Source organism: Balaenoptera ricei, chromosome 15 (assembly GCF_028023285.1).
Source record: "Balaenoptera ricei isolate mBalRic1 chromosome 15, mBalRic1.hap2, whole genome shotgun sequence".
Taxonomy (NCBI): Eukaryota; Metazoa; Chordata; class Mammalia; order Artiodactyla; family Balaenopteridae; genus Balaenoptera; species Balaenoptera ricei.
Window position 1 is genome coordinate 84,938,711 of NC_082653.1, and position 18,128 is coordinate 84,956,838.

At 59.0% G+C, this 18,128-nt stretch overlaps 1 protein-coding gene across 7 annotated transcripts in view; it reads right to left on the reverse strand.

The window, feature by feature from the left end:
* The window catches only part of GRID2IP (Grid2 interacting protein), a 59,559-nt gene that overhangs the window by 4,762 nt on the left and 36,669 nt on the right, over positions 1-18,128 (reverse strand). For 3 of the 7 annotated variants that reach the window (XM_059896218.1, XM_059896222.1, XM_059896221.1), the window contains 17 exons: positions 15,553-15,801; positions 15,238-15,323; positions 12,558-12,627; positions 11,970-12,064; positions 11,477-11,660; positions 9,029-9,183; positions 7,866-8,012; positions 7,513-7,610; positions 7,217-7,334; positions 6,088-6,443; positions 5,221-5,637; positions 3,363-3,450; positions 2,486-2,563; positions 1,751-1,947; positions 1,270-1,425; positions 1,059-1,145; positions 79-208 (listed from right to left, as the gene is read on the reverse strand). In XM_059896218.1, coding sequence (XP_059752201.1) covers positions 79-208; positions 1,059-1,145; positions 1,270-1,425; positions 1,751-1,947; positions 2,486-2,563; positions 3,363-3,450; positions 5,221-5,637; positions 6,088-6,443; positions 7,217-7,334; positions 7,513-7,610; positions 7,866-8,012; positions 9,029-9,183; positions 11,477-11,660; positions 11,970-12,064; positions 12,558-12,627; positions 15,238-15,323; positions 15,553-15,801 — 2,711 coding nt within the window. Of the gene's footprint in view, positions 1-78; positions 209-1,058; positions 1,146-1,269; positions 1,426-1,750; positions 1,948-2,485; positions 2,564-3,362; positions 3,451-5,220; positions 5,638-6,087; positions 6,444-7,216; positions 7,335-7,512; positions 7,611-7,835; positions 8,016-9,028; positions 9,184-11,476; positions 11,661-11,969; positions 12,065-12,557; positions 12,628-15,237; positions 15,324-15,552; positions 15,802-18,128 lie in introns of all 7 variants that reach the window. The other 4 variants (XM_059896217.1, XM_059896223.1, XM_059896220.1 and 1 more) reach the window with 2 other exon arrangements.

Genomic DNA, 18,128 nt, shown 5'->3' on the forward strand with positions numbered 1-18,128 from the left:
GCAACAGAGCCTCGTGGGGCTGCCCTCCCAGCCCAGGACAGCAGTGCCTCTGCCTTCCCACCCATCCACCCAGCCTACCTTTGGCAGCCAGGGGCACGGTGGGCAGGTCCTGAGCAAAGCCCAGGAGTTCGGGGAAGTGCTGGCTCAGCGATTTGGCAAGGATGTGCAGGAAGGTGGACTTCCCATCCACCGTCTTGGTGGAGTTCAGCTGCAAGTGACCCCAACATATATCTTCCTCAAGGACCCCATCAGATTCCTGATCACATAGGCTCAAGTGCTCTCCTCCCTGCTTCCCCTGGGCTGTGGCGTCAGTTCCCGGCCCCCGACACTCTCCAACTCCAAAGGTCATAAGCTGATGGCTAGTAATCCTTAACTCTGAAGCTCTCATCTGCTGGGATGCCACAGGCCTGTTTCCTGGCCCAGATCTTTGAGACCCCCAGGAACGAGGCCCCCAGCTAGGGGAGGACCCTAGGTTTTTCTGTCCTTGTGAGTTTGCCCTTGTCAAAAGATAGAGCCCAAGATTCTCTAACCCCAGGGAAAGCGGGGAGCATCACTCACAGTTCTTCACTTTTGCGGTTTTCTGGAACCATCTGTGGCCCATCTGAGCCTCAGACACCCTAAACCATTCATATCTATAAAGGGAGTTTTTCTTCCTCTTTTTGAAAACAACCAAAAGCGTCATGGGGTAAAGTCCCAGAACACAGGGGAAAGGCTGGATATTTGAGCTGTTCCTTCTCTGATCCTAGATCTTTCTGGGGTAGGACTGGCCTGATGGTGGTGGTGGTGTTGAGGGCACAGAATCCACCAGGTGGAACTCTCCCCTTCCTACTGGAGCCTTCCCTCCCTGCCCTTCTCCTCTCCCACCACTCCATTTTTCCAGATCTTGAGGCTTGGCTTGGAGACGCCACCTTGTTCCCCCCTCCCCTCAACCCCCAAACTGTGCTTCTGTTACATCCTGGCCTGCGGGCAGCCAGCTCTTCCTCCGGGGGTGATGGGGGTGGGGAAGGGCCTCAATAGTAGAGCAAACAAATCAGTGACTGTCTGACAGGCCCCCTCACCTCCGTCAGGAAGTTGATCTTGAAGCCCGTGGTCTTGTTGGTTTGGGGCTGTCCATCGTTGAGATAGTTGCCCATAGCCAACACAAACTGTGGAGAGAAAGGTGGGCAGGTCCTACCCCACGCCCTGGCCCCTCTCAGGATGAACCTCCAGGCTGGAAGCCCCAGGGGACAGAGGGGCAGGTAGAGTGATCTGAGAAGGGGAGGTTCTGACCTCCAGGATCTTGGCGAGCTTCCGGCTGTTCTTGAGCTCGAGGGAGGCCTGGCGCAAGCACTCCAGGCTGCCCCGGATCTCTTCTGTCTTCTCCTGTAGGGTGGCCTGGAAGTGGAGGCTGCGCAGGCGGGTCTTGTACTCGGGAACCGACAGCATCTGACAGGAAGGCAGGGCCAGGATTCATCCATCCCGCCGGGAGACCGCTGCCCCGGGGCAGCCTGGGGTGGGGGTCAGCGGGCTGCCCGGTATTCCCTTAGGAAAACAAGCACAACCTCTAGGGGGCACCCTCATCCCATCCACCTTGGACCCTGAGTGAGAACTGGCTGCCACAGGTGTAAAACCGGGACTCAGAGGCGTGAACGCGGTGGCGAGAGGGGAGCGAGACCCACGCACAAAGGCACAAAGCGAGAGCCGCGATAGAGGAGGCCGAGGCCGCTGGGCAGCCGCCCCTGGCCCCGGGCGGGGGTCACGGCCACAGCACCTGCAGGACGAACTGGTCGGGCTCGCTGAGGCGGCCGGGCGCCTCGCGGAAGGCCTGGTAGCGCTGCTCCTCGTCGGCGTCGGGCGCGAAGAGCAGCAGCTGCGCCAGGTGCGCGGGCTCCAGGCGCCGGGGCTCCATGCTCATTAGCACCTGCCGCAGCTCGGCCGGGCTCAGCTTCAGGTGCGCCAGCAGGATGGCTGCGGGCGGGGCCGCGAGGGTGAGCCGGGGCGGGGCCCGGGCGGGGAGTGGGCGGGGCTTCAAGATCCACCCTGGCTCCTGGGTGTGTCGGGGGACGGGGGGCAAGGAACCGGGGCGGAGCAGGAGCCTGCCCAGAGGAGGGGAGGGTCCTTCCCGCGACCGACTGAGGGGCGAGGGCGGGGTTCTCGAAAAGATAGACCTGGAATTGAGCGGGGCCTGCGGAGTTGGGGCCAGGGAACTAGGGAGGGTCCTGAGACGGGGAGAGTAGGGGATGCCGCTGGAGGCGGGGCCGGAACTGGGGAGCCGATTACAGGATGAGGGCGGGGCCGACGAGGGTGGAGCCAAGGCCGGTACCTGCGCGCGGTGGGATCGGGCTGGCGGTGGGACCTGGGAGAGGGTCTTCACCGCGCGGAAGGCAGGTGTTGGGGCCGCCACGGCCTAATCTCGATCATCCACCGGGGTGGATCCAAGGCTCTGTGGCCCGGAGGGGGGTCGCGTCCTGCCCCCCACAACCACCCGGCACCCCCAGCCCCTCACAGGTGTTGTAGGCCTTCTTGTGGGACAGGATCTCCACCACCTCCTTCTTCCTGAAGGGCTCAGGCCCGGGCACCGGCTCTGGAAGGGAAACTGATGGTTTAATGAGGGGACGCTAGGCTGAGGCTGCTGTGCGAGGGCCCAGGAGGGGTGTGGCCACACCCCACAGCCCAGACGCCCCCGACCATGGACTTGGCTGAATCAGCTCCAGGTGTCCACACTCCCCTCACTCATGGACTCTGAGGTCCAGTCTAACACAGTGTGCGTGATGTGGCGTGTGTCCGCCCCCCGCCCCCGCCCCCCATCCTCTCTCCCCTGGGCCCTTGGGACTGAGCTGGCCCCATAAGGAGAACCAATCACCTCTCGACCTTGCAGATGCTTCCTGGACGGACAACAGCCTTTCTCTTCAATCCCGGGACCACTTTCCACACACAGTATCCCTGGCTGCCTGGAGCCCCACCCAACAACTACAGGGAGATACCCTGAGCGGGGTAAGGGGAGAGAGAGACTTGGAAGGGATATCTGTCTACCTTATTGTGGCTGTGTGACTTTGAGCAAATTACCTAGCCTCTTGGTGCTTCCTCATCAGGAGGTTGGGGCGAGCACAGTCCCTACCTTACAGAATTGTCACAGGATTAATTTAGAAACAAGGGTGTCTGACATTGTGTAAGCATGCAATACATGTCAGCTCTTATTATCTCCATTTTGAGGCAGAAAACCTGAGGCTCTGAGAAGTTCAATAACTCAGGGACACAGTAAATAAATGGCGGTCCGTGCAGACCTTGGGGACTCTAAGCCCTGGGACGCCACAGAAGGTAGTGGGTGGGCTGCCACAGAGGACCTGGTATCTGTGTTCCCCTAGGGCCCTCAGGCCACTCACTAGCAGGTTTCTGGGTGCCAAAGTGGAGCTCCAGGTCGAGGTACTTCACCATGTCGCTCAGCTTATCATAGTCAGAGTCTTCCCCGAGCTGTGAGGGAGGGGGAAGTTCAGAGCGAGGAAGAACGGCCGCCCTCCACCGCCCCCACCCTCTAAGGGCTGCCTTGTGAGCTCCCGGAGGGAGAGCCTCCATCAAGCCCTGGGACAAACCCGGCGGCAGGAGGAGACTGCAGGAGAAGCTAAATCATCCAAGTTATCAGGCGGTGAGCCGGCTCCTCTTGCGGTCAACAACACTCACACCTGGGGCACTCTCCAGGCAGAAGCCAGCAAGTTGCGCTGGAGCAGGGGGTAGAGGGGCTCTAAAGGGGCTGGAGCTGACCAAGGAGGCTTAAGGGGTCTGGGTCTGATTTGAGTGAGTTCACCAGAGCTGCTCTGGGTTCCCGATTCTGGGGAAACTGAAGCAGGGAAATGCCAGGAGCTAGGAACTGGACAGGTGGTTGTAACAAATGACCTGGGTGAGAGGTGACAGTCTAGGAGGGCCATGGCTGCAGGCCAGGGACAGCTGGCGTGGATTTGGACTTGGCCATGTGCATGACCCCTGTCCCTGTGTCCACCTTCAGCATCCAGTGGAAAGACCACTCTTCAGAGCAAGGCTTCAAGGACCATCTGAGGCTGGTAGGAGTGAGGTCTCCAGGGGACCCAGTAGGTCCCAGTCTGTGACTTTGTCCTGCCGAGCATCCTTATCAGCAACATGGAAAGGTTCCCTGGATGTGTGGGCTGACGCCAACTTGGCTGGGAAGGCAGGAGACAGAACTGGGACCCAGGAAGTGGCAATGGGAAGAAATGACAAGCGTGCCCCAGTGGAGTGTGGCTGCATGAAAGGACATACTGTTGGTCCCAAGAAGAGGAAGGGACTCGGGCTGAGGATGATGGTGGCCATGAGCACTGCGATGGGGCAGCCCCAGAAGCTGGAGGGTTCCCAGGCCACGTTACAAGGAGTATGATGTCCAGGTCAGAGGAGATGAGAGCACTGTTTTCTCCTCTGAACTGGTGAAGCCCCATTAGGAGTTCCATCTGGGACCTGCCCTTTGACAGACTATGGGGCTAGAAACCACATTCTAGGGGAATGACCTAAACAACAGGGATGGGGTGAGCCTTGCTCATGGGATAGGCTGGTTGGTCTGTGGATAAGGAAATATACTTGCTCTGCCTGATTTCAAAGGGCAGGACAGAAAGCAGGACATGGGAATCTTGGTAAGACAAAATTTCAGAGCAATACAAGGATGGATGGTGAAAACTGTCCAGCGAGGAAAGGGATGCCTTGACAGGTAGTGAGTTCCCCATCACTAAAGGTGTTCAAGTATATATTGGCAGTGTTGTTTGGGAGGAAATTCAAGCATCAGAGTGAAAGGTTGGAGGCTGGTGTGCAGGGGTTTGGAACAGCTGCCCTTTTAAGAATCCTTCAGTCTTGGCTCCTGTGAATAAACTACTGATCGTAGACTGGCAGACAGTTCGAAGCTCTGTGACTCTCTAACCAGATGTCCTTCTCTTGGCTCTAAGAGCCAAAGGGAACTATTCAAATCTCGAGTGATAGGTTTCAAGGGTGAGTGTGGTGCCATTTCTGGATGTCCCCAGTGTGTCATTGGCTTAGGGATGCAGATTGGGCTTCGGTGCCTGTGTCAACCACCAAGGGTGGGCGTGTTCATGGGCTGGGCCTTCATTCATCCTCTGCTCAGGATGGGGACGACCAGAGGATGTTCAGCTGACGCTGGAAGAGGCCTGGAGATGGGTCTTGCCTTCACTGCTGCTGCCCAGACCACCTCCCCTGGTGCAGAGCACTCCTGGTCCCCAGGTCGCCTACCTGTCCCCAGATGGTGCCTTCTGAGTTCTCCACCTGCTCCCACCGCAGGCGCTTGACGCTCATATGGCTGGTCTCACTGCGGCGGTGGCCCAGGCCCCGGGACAGCATGGGGGGCGCACAGGGCACAGGGGGGGGCAGGGGTGGCGGGGGTGGTGGAGGGGCTGGGTGGCTGAGTTGGGTGAGGGGCTTGGCCAGCGTCGGAGCGGGGCCCCAGGGGCCATCAGGGGTGCGGGAGCTGGGCTTGGGGTCATGGAAGGGCAGGGGTGGCGGTGGCGGGGGGCTGATTGGGGGCGGGGGGATGTGGTCGGAGATGGAGGAGTAGGTCAGGGAGCTGCCCTCCTCACTGCTGCTGATGCACTCGCTGGCACTGCTCCTCTCATTGGTGACGAAGCTGCCCTGGTCGTCGTGGAAGCTCATCTTGGGGGACAGAGCAAGGCAAGGGGAGGGTCAGGCTGGGCCCAGGGAGACTGGAGTCTGGGCCAAGATGAGGGAGAGTGGAGTAGTGTGGGGCAGGGGGTGGCATGGCCCGGGGATGGGACAGGAGAGTCTGGGGGGTTAGCCTGAGGCTGTGGTGGGACAGCCTGACGGAGTGTAGGGAACCTGAGACAGGGTATATGGGGTGGCCTTGGACAAAGAGTGTCCTAGCTTGAGCCAAGGGTGGGATAGCTCCAGCCAGGGAGTGGGGTGTCCTGGGACAGATTCTAGGATGGACTGGGGCAGGGAGAGGGGGAGATCCCCAGGGCAGCAGGCCCTGGGCACAGGGCACATCCCTGGGCACGTCCCCAGGGCAGCAGGCCTCTCGCAGGAGCCTGTGGGCGCTGTCCCCGTAGAGGCCCCCGTGCCCTGCACGTCTGCCCGCGTGCTCACCTCTTCGTAGTCATTCTCAGGGCTCAGGAAATCATCCACGATGGTGACCCGGGGCCCCAGCTGCTCACTCAGCGCATCCAGGAAGCGGTCAGTATCCCGGCTTGGCACAGGGCGGGCGAAGGTGAAGAGCTTCCTGCGGCTGGGCGGGCGGCCGGGGTCCGGGCTGGGGGTGCTGCTGGAGCGGAGGGGCCCGGGGCCTAGCTGTGGGGAGGGCGCCCTGCTGCTGTCCAAGCTGGCGTAGGGGTGGGACTCACAGCTGCTGGGGGAGGCCAGGCCCTCTGAGCACAGCGGGTAGTAGCAGGCGGAGGGCAGGAGCCGCTCGCTGGGCCACGAGACGCTGGACAGGGTCCTGGGCCCTAGGGTGGGGGATGGAACGTGAGGACCCCTCTTGGGTCAGTACCTGGGTTCCAGGTGCGGGCTGGAGGGGAGGGGCCCCAGGGCGGGTTGGCTCTGTGTCCCTGGGCGCCTTCCTTTCCCCCTCTGGACACAGTGCAGGAAGACCCTGGATGACGCTGCGTCCCCAGGCTTCCCTTAGGGTGATCAAAGGCCGGAGTGGGCAGGGGGAGCACTGCTTGGCCCCAGGACAGGCAGACCCCAGCTCATCTTGCACAGGATCCCAGGGTCCCACCTGGAACCCACTGAACACAAGTCAAGGGTGAGAGGGTCTCCAGACCAAAGGTCATGGGGCACCTCCCGCACCCAGCAAGCCCTTGGCTCACAGAAACATCACCCAGGGGTCCTGCCTTCTGAACTGCCGAGAAACCATCATGTGTGTCTGTGAACAACCATCTTCCCAGCTGTGCCACTCACAGAGCAAAATGCGTGCACTTCATAGTCTATCCGACAGTCACATGCGAACTTGGGGACTCCTATGGGGGCAGCCCTCTGCTTTTCTAGATCCATAGCGGAGGTGAGGATCAGAGGGGACATGGGAGGGGCCAGGACAACCCGGACCTTGATGGCCCCTAGCTATGGGGGTTGCCAGGGTCCCCCAGCATTCAGTCTCATAGCCATGGAGCAAAGAGGGAGGTCCAGGGATATGCCTGGAGGTGGGGGTAACACCCAGCCAGCCAGCCAGGAGGCCGGAGGCCAGAGCTGCCCTCGGGAGCCGGGGCTGGCGAGCCCCTACCTGCTGTGCCTGCCGTGCTGGGCACTGGTGGGGAGGCACGGGATCTGGAGGTGGTCCCCATCTTCCCTTTGAAGCTGCTGCTCAGCCGGGACTCAAGCTCTGCGTAGACAGCCGACATCTTCGGGGAGAGGAGGGGGGATGGGTCCAGCCTGCCCTTACCTCCCCCACGTGGCCCTAACACGGCCTCAGAGGCCAGGCCTGGGTGGTCTGGGAGGCCAGGGTCTGCCCCAGCTCCGTGGGCCACCCATTCCCAGCTCTCCACTGACACCAAAAGCAGGGCAGAGAGAAGGTCTCACCATCTTGGGGTTGGGGGTCTCGGGGAGGGATGTGCCATCGCCCGCCTGGCGCTCGCCTGGGATCAGAGGAAGAGGCATCTCCGGGCAGTCGCTGGGCCCTGCCAGGGAATCAGGAGGGCCAAGTCCACAACACGGGGGTCTAGTGACCACCTCTGAGCTCTAAGACTCAGGCCCCAGCCCAGACCCAGCGAGGGCCTCTGGAGAAAGAACCGCCAAGCCCTGCGGGCCCAGAGGGGCCACTGCTCAGCCCATTCCCAGGGATGTCTCATCTCGCCAAGCCCATTTTGCAGGTGGGAAAACCAAGCCCTGACGTGCCCTCTCACCCACTCCAGACTTTTGGTCCGGGGCCTCACCACAGCTGAGGCTGGCCTCCAGGCCTTGGGATCGGAGGCTGCGGCGGCACACGGAGGAGGCCCTCAGGGAGCTCCGCGGCTGGGGCTCGGGCTCTGGCTCTGGCTCTGGCTCTGGCTCGGGCTCCAGGTCCAGTGTGGACTCTGGCTCTGCTGTGGGACCAAAGGGGAGACAGGCCCCTTGTCCTCTCAGCCTGACAAGGAGCCTCCAAACACAGGGAGTGTACGGGCACCCACCTGTGAGCCCGGGCCTGCTCGGCTCTAGGACAGCTGGGAACCCTAGGGTGAGAGGCGGGGCGCTGGGCACAGAAGGTACATGGGGGTGGTGCCAGCCTGAGGACAGAGGCTGGGCGGAGGTGGCCACAGCCCACCCTCAGGGCCCCTTCTCATGCCGAGAGCCTAGCACCCCCTGATTCCCAGGTCTCAACACGCAGGCGCTGCTGCCCCTAGGGGCTTGCAGAGTGAAATGGAAGGTTCCAGGTCAGGGCAGATGTGTGGGACGTCTGCTGCCCAGCCTGCACCTGAGCTCAAACCCTCAACCCCCCAACAAACTCTGGGTCCCCAGGACTAGGGTTAGTGGGCGCACAAGGGCCAGCACATAGGAGACGTGCAGGCAAGCAGCAGGTGCCCAGGGTTTAGCCCACTTTCGATGCCCGCAGCCGAGTGATGAAGTGCATGCGTGGTGTGGGCACGGGGGCACCCGGTGACGGGGCAGCAGCGGGGAGCTGAGGCTGCACGGGGCGCCATAGGCCCTTGTGTGAGTCTGTGGGCTCCAGAGCCCACTAGGCAGGTGTGACCTGGCCGTGTGCTCACGATCCAGGTCTGTAAACAGTGTCCACGTGAACGTCTTGATCTGTGCCACACTTCCCAGCGTGCAAAGCACAGCCACTGTGGTCACCCTCATTTTGTGGGTGAGAAGCCTGAGACCCCAGGCGTTAGGTGGGGTGTCTAAAGTCTAAGGTTATGCTGCTTTAAGGGTCAAGTTGGGAAAGCACATCCGTGGGGCAAAGCGTGGGACCAGCCCCGTGTGCTGGGTGTGTATCTCCAGGACAAGTGGGTGCATCTGTGTGTGGGAGGAGCCTGGGTTGGCTGTAATACCTCACAGGTGAGAACAGCAGGTGTCTGGCCTTTACCTGGCGGGCTGGGCAGGGGGAGGGGCTGCTTACCTGTCATGGCCGTGTAGCCCAGAAAGCATGCGATTTTCTCCTGGCAGAGCTCCTGCTCCTCGTAAGTGAGCAGCTGGTAGATGAACTGCCAGAGGACCTGCTTGGCGGGTGTGTCCAGCACCGGGTAGACATCGACGATCAGGGTGTCGATGTTCCTGGGGGTGGGGTGCAGGAGCAAGGGGTTCATGACGCAGGGGCTCAACAGAGGGGGCAGGGTGGGGGACAAGGGGGCACTTCCAGGCCACAGGATTCAGCCTCATGCCCTTCCCTTCCTCCCCAAGAGAGAGAAGTGGGCAGGAAGGTAGGCTCTGAGGACAGGCTGCCCAGATTCAAATCCCAGCTCTGCCACTTACCAGCCAAGTGACCTTTCTCGCTACTAATTTCTCTGTCTCAGTTTCCTCCTCTGTAAAATGGGAGATAAAAATAGCATCTACCGGGGAGTTCCCTGGTGGCCTAGTGGTTAGGATTCTGGACTCACTGCTGTGGCCTGAGTTCAATCCCTGGTCGGGGAATGGAGATCCCACCCACAAGGTGTGCTGCACGGCCAAAAAAAAAAAGCATCTACCACACAGAGCTGTTGTGAAGATTAAAACGTATAGAATGTATTAGGAAAGCTGACTCACTGTATCAGGGACTGGCAAATGATGGCCCAAGGCCCAAAATTTGGCCTGCCACCTGTTTTTGTAAAGCAAGTTTTATTGGAACACGGTTTATATAAGCCTATGGTTTATATTTTGTCTATGGCTGTTCTCAGGTTACAACAGAAGAGATGAATGGTTTCAACGCAGACTATATGGCCTGCAAAGCCTAAAATATTTGTTATCTGGACCTTTCTAGAAATAGTTTGCTGATCGCTACATTGTATGGAAAAAATAAAACTGATCCTCACGTAACACCACACATAAAGGTGAACTCCAGGTGGATAAAAGACCAAAGTGTGGAAGGTATAATTATAAAATTAATAGAAGATAACGCAGGAGATATCTTTTGACCAAGGGTCAGGGAAGGACTTCTTAAACAAAAATTCAAAAGCCAAAGCATAAGGCCCCAAATGTATTGAATGTGATGATAGAAAATCAAGAATACTTGTTCAAAGAAGCACAACTTGGAGCTGTTAATATTAGATATAATGGAAGTAACAATAGAGTAACAAATGGGAGAAGATATTTACAATGTCTAAAATCAACAAGGAATTGGTATCTAAGACTCACAGAGAGGAACTTCCCTGGTGGCTCAGTGGTTAAGAATCCGCCTGCCAATGCAAGGGACACAGGTTCGAACCCTGGTCCAGGAAGATCCCACATGCCACGGAGCAGCTAAGCCCGTGAGCCACAACTACGGAAGCCCACGTGCCTAGAGCCCATGCTCCACAACAACAGAAGCCACTGCAATGAGAAGCCCGCGCGCCACAATGAAGAGTAGCCCCCCGCTCGCCACAGCTAGAGACAGCCCACGTGCAACAACGAAGACCCAATGCAGCCAAAAATAAATAAGTAAAATAAATAAATTCATTAAAAAAAAATAAAAAATAAAACAAACAGGGAACTCTGGCAAATTTAAGTTTTGCCGTTTGGAACTTTCTGGAATTTTTTCCAAATATATTTGTTCAGTGGTTGGTTGAATCTATGGATGCCGAACCCATGGATATAAGGAGCGACTGTGGGTGTTATAACTTGGATGAATGTTGAAAACATGCTAAATGAAAGAAGCCAGACATGAAAGTCCACATATTGTATGATTCCATCATATGAAATGTCCAGAACAGGGAAATCTACAGAGACAGAAAGTAGATTAGTGGTTGTTTAAGGTGAAGGAGGAGCGGCAGGAGGTGAGAGCAATCAATAGCGAAAGGGTTGGGGCTTTCTTGTTGATGAAAGTGTTCTAAAATTGAGTATGATGATGGTTACACATATTTGTGAATGTACGAAGAACCAGTGCATTGTACATTCAAATGGGTGAATTGTATGATACGTGGATTATATTTCAACAAATATACATTTTTGTTTAAACAAAAAAAGGGAATGAACAAGTGATTGGCTTTGCAGGGACCATGAAACGACCCTCTGGGCTGAGGCGTGTGATAAACACTCCTGCTGCTGCTGAGGTGCGAAAAGAAAGATGCTAAACCAAGCCTAACAGGGCGGGGCTGGTGGCAAGTGCCCACAGCGGGGTGTTGTGAGGGTCCCGCCAACAACCCTGCAGGGGGTCGCTGCCTGCCTCACTTTACAGGGAAGGCTGTGACTTGCCCAGGGCACGTGGCTAGGAGGTTTCAGAGTCAGGGTTTGTTCTAGGGCAGCCCCGATGGCCCCTACCCCTACTCGGGTCCTTTGAGCCTCCCTCAGGAGAAGGGGGCTTAGGAAGCTCAGGCAGGGAGACCCCGATGGTGAGTCCGGGCAGGAATCGGGGTCTACCCAGGGCAGGTCCCCACCACCACCCTGGCCCAGCCACCTGTGCTGGAAGAAGCTCTCGAGGGCCCGGCAGACCCCATAGCGCTCGGGGGGCGTGAGCAGGTGCTCCAGCTGCTGGCTGAAGGTCCTCCCCTGCACCCGGATGCTGGACGGCAGGATCTCCGCCACCCACTGCAGGGAGGTGAGCGCCGACGACGGGTTGGGAGAGTCCATCGAGTCGGAGTCTGTAGGGGCCACGGGAAGGAGAGGCCCGGGTGACCCAGCGTCCCCAGGCCAGGCGTGGTTTTCCTGGCAGCTGGGGCCAGGGGACCTCCCGAACTGGGGTGAGCGCCATGCATTGGGAGGGATGTGCCCCACTGGGGGAGGAGGGAGAGCCCCTGAGGCCACCCCACTGGGTTTTACAGCACCACCTGGAGAGGGAAGCTGCAGAGATGGGGGACAAGCAGAGTCCTCTGTAGACTCATAAATCCCACCCATGGCGACCCCAGCAGGATATGTGGGCCAAGGCGGCCAAGGGCCAGTGGGGGTCTCACCGCTGGCGAACGGGACGAGCCCCTCCTCCACAACCAGCGTGGGCATTGCACCACTGCCCTGCAGCATGGACACCACCTTGTCGTGGGAGCAGTTCCTGCCGAGCAGAGATGGCCCAGGAGGGCCTGCCCAGGATGAGCCCCGCCCAAAGCCACCGGCCAGACCTCCCTGTACTGCCGGTGGAGGCCACACAGCAAGCCCACGGCTGGGCCAGAACCAGAAGCCAGGGCCCTGCCTCTCCTGCTCGTTAATCTCCTCTGCAGGAGAAGCTCCAGGCCCACGGCCAGCTGGACACTTCTGGGTACAGAAGGGGTCATGCCCACGCCACCCTTGGGCAGGGTCCCCCCTTAAGGGTAAGACACACATAATCCATTCGACTCTGTGCCCCCTGCATGGAGCTGGGGCGTTTCCTGGTTGGAAGGACGATTTGACATCCTGGAGAGGGTGGGAGGGTGGATTCAAGACTTCCTGTGAGAAGAGGGACAAACTGGGGACCAGCTGGTCAGAGGCCCATGGCCGGGGTATCCCAAGAGTCAGGAGTCCTGGGGACTGTTTGCCACCAAGCTCCGGTGACCCCAGTAGCCTCTGACCTCATGTCTAGTCCGTTGAGGAAGAGGATCCGGTCGCCCGATTTGAGGGAAGCGTTGTCAGCCGGGCTCCCTGGAAGCGAGGAGAGAGGGTGCGGTCAGCTGAGCGGTGACCCCCTCGGGGACCCCTGTGTCGTCCTCCTGCTTTACAGGCGAGAAGCGGGATGGGTGGCAGAGGAGAGCCAAATTCAGGCCAGCAGCCCCACATTAGAGCCGGCGCCCCTCTGCTCCCAGCTGCTCGAAGCAGGGAGCGATCGCCTGGCGAGGGTGCGAGTGCTCGGGACCCGGCGTGGACCACTGGTCAGCCCTGAGCTGGGGGAGGACAGCAGAAAAGGAAGGTGTGCACACCCGCAGAGGACGCTATACTCTATACTCTATTCTCGACCCCTCGTACGAAGGTCCACGTCATAAGTTCCTCTGTGCCTTTGTCACTAGGAGAAGATGTGTCTAGAGGGAGGCTCCTCCCTCAGGCTGGGAAACATGAAGAATTAACCATGTTTCGACATCTTGGGACCTTGCTGACACTGGAGGGACTGTCCCTCCAGGGCTAGCCAATCCCTAGAGATGGTACACGACTGGTCTGCAAGTGCATCTTTCCCGTGCACACCAACCAATCCTTCCTCTATGGGACTCGCACCGTCCGGGCCACTATCCCCCTGCCCTCACCACCCCATGGCCACGTGCCAGACAACTAGGGACAGCCCTTATGCCTCAGAGTCCTCTGAACTTATTCAAACTAGTTGTTCGTAAACCTGCTTAGCTGGCTTACCCTGCCTCACCCATTTCTTCACAAAAAAAAAAAAGGGCTCTTGCCCATGTTTTCTCTTGCTCCCTCTGCCTCCTGACCAATCCTGGTGCTTCCCTGTGTGGCCCTTTGTGGCATGGTGTGCCGTGCCCCTTCCTCTTGGGAGCTGTAACACACCATCTTTTTAATGGCAGTCATCTCCTGACCCGTTGACGTCACCATGTCTGAATAATAAAACCTACATTTTCAGCACATGGGAGCAGCTAATTCTCACTCTTTGCCTTCATGGCCCTGCAGGTCAGCCCTAACCCAGTACCTGATACCTGGAGAAGGGGGAGCTGCTAAGTTTGCTCCTTTGGATACAGATTTTTTTTTCTTTCTGCCTCTTTCATTATTCATCACTCTAAATTTGATGTGGAAGCAAGTGGGGGGAAATGATAGATGCCTAAATATACTCTCAGACTGTGAGTAGTTGGCTCTCTCTTGAGGTGGGGATTGTCAGGAGAGGAAGGGGAATGATCAGGGAAGAATTCCTGAGAGAGCGGGCCAGGGGGAGTCTTTTTTCCTGGGACTGAAAAGGGGGAGAGGGCGATGGTGACAAATCCAACATGGCCTGCCTGGAAGCTTGGGCCAGGCTGGGGTGGAAAGGCCAGAGAGGTAGTAGCAAGGGATGAAAGATCACTGGATCAGGAGTCAGGAGACCCCAGGTTCTAGTCCTTGATTTGCCAGAGTCTCTCAAGCCCTGTTTCCCCATCTGTAAAAGCTCCCATCGAAGCACCCGTTTGGCTTCCTATGACGAGGAAGGCATGGGGTTACCAGCCTGGAGGTTGGGTTGGGGAGAACAGCACCCCTGGATTTTAACATGGCCCCAGGCCAAGTATCTCTGGCTACACATGAGGGAGAGGCAGGGAGGTGGGGGTGGGGGTGATGGCAAAGTTGGAAGAGACATATCCAAAGAGGAGAGATTAATCATGCCTAGAGGAAGCTCCCCAGAGAGCAGCCTTGGGCCTTTTCTCTACAACAGTGTGTCAATGACTTAGTGATGTCATTGACACAGTCCAAGATGGACTGGGTCTCAGAATGATCCGAAGGCCGGAACAGTGATGCAAAGGCACTGGGGCACTTTCCCAGGGATCAGAAGAGCCCTTCTCACAAATCCATGCTCTGGAGATGTGAGATGCAGAAGGGTAGAAAGAACTCAGCGTCAGCAGGGGCACCGATGGGGCTGGTTCACTAGGAGCATCATGTTCAGGTGCTGGGAGGGGATGGGGACAGAGCAGGTGACCCAGCCCTGTGGGCTGGTTACAGGGAGGGAGAGCTCAATTCAGTACCAGGAGATATGTCTGTCCACGGAGACCTTCCACAAGGGAATGGGCTGCCTCCACAATAAATGGGTTTCTTCCCTCCCTCCCCTCAACGCCCCACTGGAAGGGTGGGAAGAAGGAATTCCTTCACTGAGAAGACTGCCTTTTTCAAGATGCACCATTCCAGGAGCAAGAAGGGGCTGGCCAGGTGGCAGGAGGAGGGGAGTCCAGATTTGGGGGGCTGGGGGCTGGATAGTGGGAAAGAGGTCCTGAAGCCCTGCTGCCTGCCCAGCAAGTGCCCAGTTCCCAGGGAATGGGAATGTTGGCTGGGGCTCAGCCTGGGCGGGCACCAGCTCTGTCCCGGCTGCCCCAGTGTCTCAGGCAGTGCCCTTAGTCCTCCCTGTGGACATAGGAAAGATCTGGATGGAGAACTTGGCTCACTTGGCGCAGGGGTGACCCTGAACTTGGAGGGGGTTTGTCCTGACTGGGGAAGGTGGATGATTTGGATCTGCTGCTGTGGGACACTCAGAGGACACAGGCTACTTGAGGTTGGTACCTGAAAGGGGGAGGGGCTGCTGAGCATCGGCCTGACAGACTCCTTCACCCCATCCTGAACAACCCACCCACACCTCACCAGGCAGCACAGACTCGATCCAGACAGGTCCGTGGCCGCGAAGCGTGAAGCCGAAGCTCTTGTTGCCCTTGTAGACTCGGACCGTCCTGGGGAGAAAGAAGGGGCGGGTGGGGGGCGAGCAGCTTGCCTTTCCCTGGGGAGAGGAGCCTGGGGGGTGCAGGAGATGACGACGTCCAGTGTCCCGCTCCCCTTCACCTCTCCTGGACCCCAACCCCCAGGTGTCCTCGCTTCGCCCCCGCGCCCTCTGCCCGGGTCTCCGTCCCGAGCCCACCGACCGAGAGGCGTCCGCAGCCCGCGCCCACGCGTCTCGGGTACCTGCGCGCGCCCCCGGGGCCGGCGCGGCTGCCGAGCAGAGAGGCGGCCTTGCGCTGGGGAGGCTCGTCGGGACGGCGCGGGGCGGCGCTGGCGCGCGTGGACACCAGGAGGCGCTCCGGCCGCTCCTCGCTGCGGCTCCGGCGCAGTCGCTGCGCGCCCTGCGCCCGCCGGGCGCGGCATAGCTTGCCCAGCAGACCCTGAGACACGACCTCGTCGAAGCGCGCCCGGTGCTTCTTGGGGATGAAGATCCTGCCGGCGAGGACAGCAGAGTCGGGGCGCGCCCCCGATCGCGCCCCGAACTCGGCAAACCTCGGCCCAAAGACTTCTCTTCGTGGGCGTTGCCCTCGGCTCTCCCCTCCACCCAGGGGTGGCGGGGGAATCAGCAGCCCACACCCCAAGTGTACCCCTCGGTGCCCGGACTTGCGCCCCAACGGGCCCGGGCCACACGAAGGCCACGGCGCCCTGCTTGCTGCACTTTGGGAAAGTCTCGTCCCCACTGTCCCCATTACTCTGGCCTCGGGGCCCTCAGTGCCCTCAAAGCCCGTCCATGGACCCGTTCCTCCTCTTGCCTCTGTCTTCCCATCTCTGGCCTCTCCCAGACTCCCTCATCTCATGCCCTCCCACCAGCCAGGCCAAACACCAGATAGGGGTCCCCACCACCCACCATCTCCCTGCCTCATTCCAGGCAACTCTGCTGGAGAAAACTGAAGCCACAATCCGCTCCGGGGTCAGACTTCGCCCAGACCCTCATCAGACTCCCCATCTCCCAGCTTGCTTCTCCCAGCAGCCCTCTCTACAGCTGCCGCCTCAGAAAGTGCCAGGACCACCACATGCAGTCCTGTCTTGTACACTTTTGCCCAGGCTGTGGCCCCCACCTAGCACACTCTCTCTGCTCTCCTAGCTAAACTGGGCTCGCCCTTCAACACCCAACACTGGCCTTCCTCCAGTTTTGTCCAACATGTTTTAGGAAGTCTCTGCTATCTGTGCCAGCCAGGCTCTGGGCTTCAAAGCTGAAGGTACTGTGGACCCTGCTCTAAAAGGAGTCACCCTGGAAGTGATGAGAGGCAGTGGGGAGGCTCACACAGTCCCTTGTTGGGGTCCACACCCTGGAATGTTTCCTTGGTGCCCATAGGTCTTCTCAGCAAGGCTGGAAGCTCTCAGAGGGCTGGGTCTGAAGCTTGGGTGTGACCCACAGGGACCAGCCAGGGCTTGGCACATGGTTGGGACTCAGAGACTCAGTAAATGGGGGTCTACCAGTGGCCCACCCATACTTCTGAGTAATGCAGCAGTTAACATCCTGGTGGACTCCCTGGCCCATGGCAGAGGATTCTGAGGCTCAGAGAGGATCCCTAACGTTCCAGGGTTACTCGGCTGCCCTCGGCACAGCTGAGATGGAAGCCCTGCCTCTGGACGTCCGCACTGTGGCAGGGCTCTGTCGAGGGCCCCTGAAGGTCTGGTTGCTATCGAGGCCTCCCTGGCTGCATCCCAAGGCTCCCTTTCCTGTTCTTTCGACCAGGAGCCAGTGCCAAGGGCATGGGAGGAGGGGAGGGAGCAGCGGCCTTGCAGCCAGCTGAAATACAACGCCTCTGATGTCGCACAGCGGCCCCCATTAAGTTCCCCTGATCTCTGTGGGTAGTTTAATAAGGTCAGTGGACAGACTAAGCTGCCTGGTGGGAGGGAAGGGATGTGGATCCTCGGGGAGGAGGGTGCATCAGGGCCTGCCCCCCACACCCCCGTGAGCTCTGCTTCAGATCTGGATGTCCCAGGCAACCAGGAGGTTAGAATGATGGCCTGCTCAACTCTGCCAGGAGAGTCATCGCCTGATCCACTCATCCTTGCCCACCCCCAGTGGTTCCCGAAAATCTAGAGCCTCAGTCGCATTCCCCAGATGGTCAGTCAAGGTCTCCAGAGCCTGGCTTCTCCATCCGCCTGGCCTGCACATTCCCCACATGCCTCATGCTCAGGCAAAGCAGAGATGACAAGCCGGAAACTGTCTACCTTACACTTTGGCTCCGGCCCCAGGCTCCAGAAGGTATCAGCCCAACACCCCCAGCCCCTAGGTCCAACCTGCCACCCTCTAGCAGCAATAAGAAACGCCGCCACCCCGCCCCTGCAGTGGAAACCAGGTGAGTCACCAACTGCACAGGTAGGAGAAGGTTGGGTGGCCCATTCCCTCCTTGGTGTTCTCGGGGCTGAGACGGAAGCCAAGGCTGCCTGGTGTGCCAGACGCCCTTTCTGGCTGGTGTGGTGTGCCCTCCATGCGGCTCAGTCTGGCCTAGGCACCCCAGCCCTGGGTCTGCTCTGAATTGACTGGCCCAGCAGATCCAGATGCATGGACCACTGTGTCTGATGGATTTGATGCCCCTTTGACCTGACAGCCTGGCTATGGCTGCCGCAGGACTCCCAGGTCCCTGCTATGCCGAGAAGCTTCTCTGTGGCCACAGGGCTCTTCTGGGTGCCACACAATGACCTTGCACTCAGAGTCAGTTCTGTTCTCTCTGGGGGATCAGGTCTAAATCCAACTCCAGGTTCCTACCCGGGGCTCCCATAGGGTCCTCTCTCTCCACCACATTCCC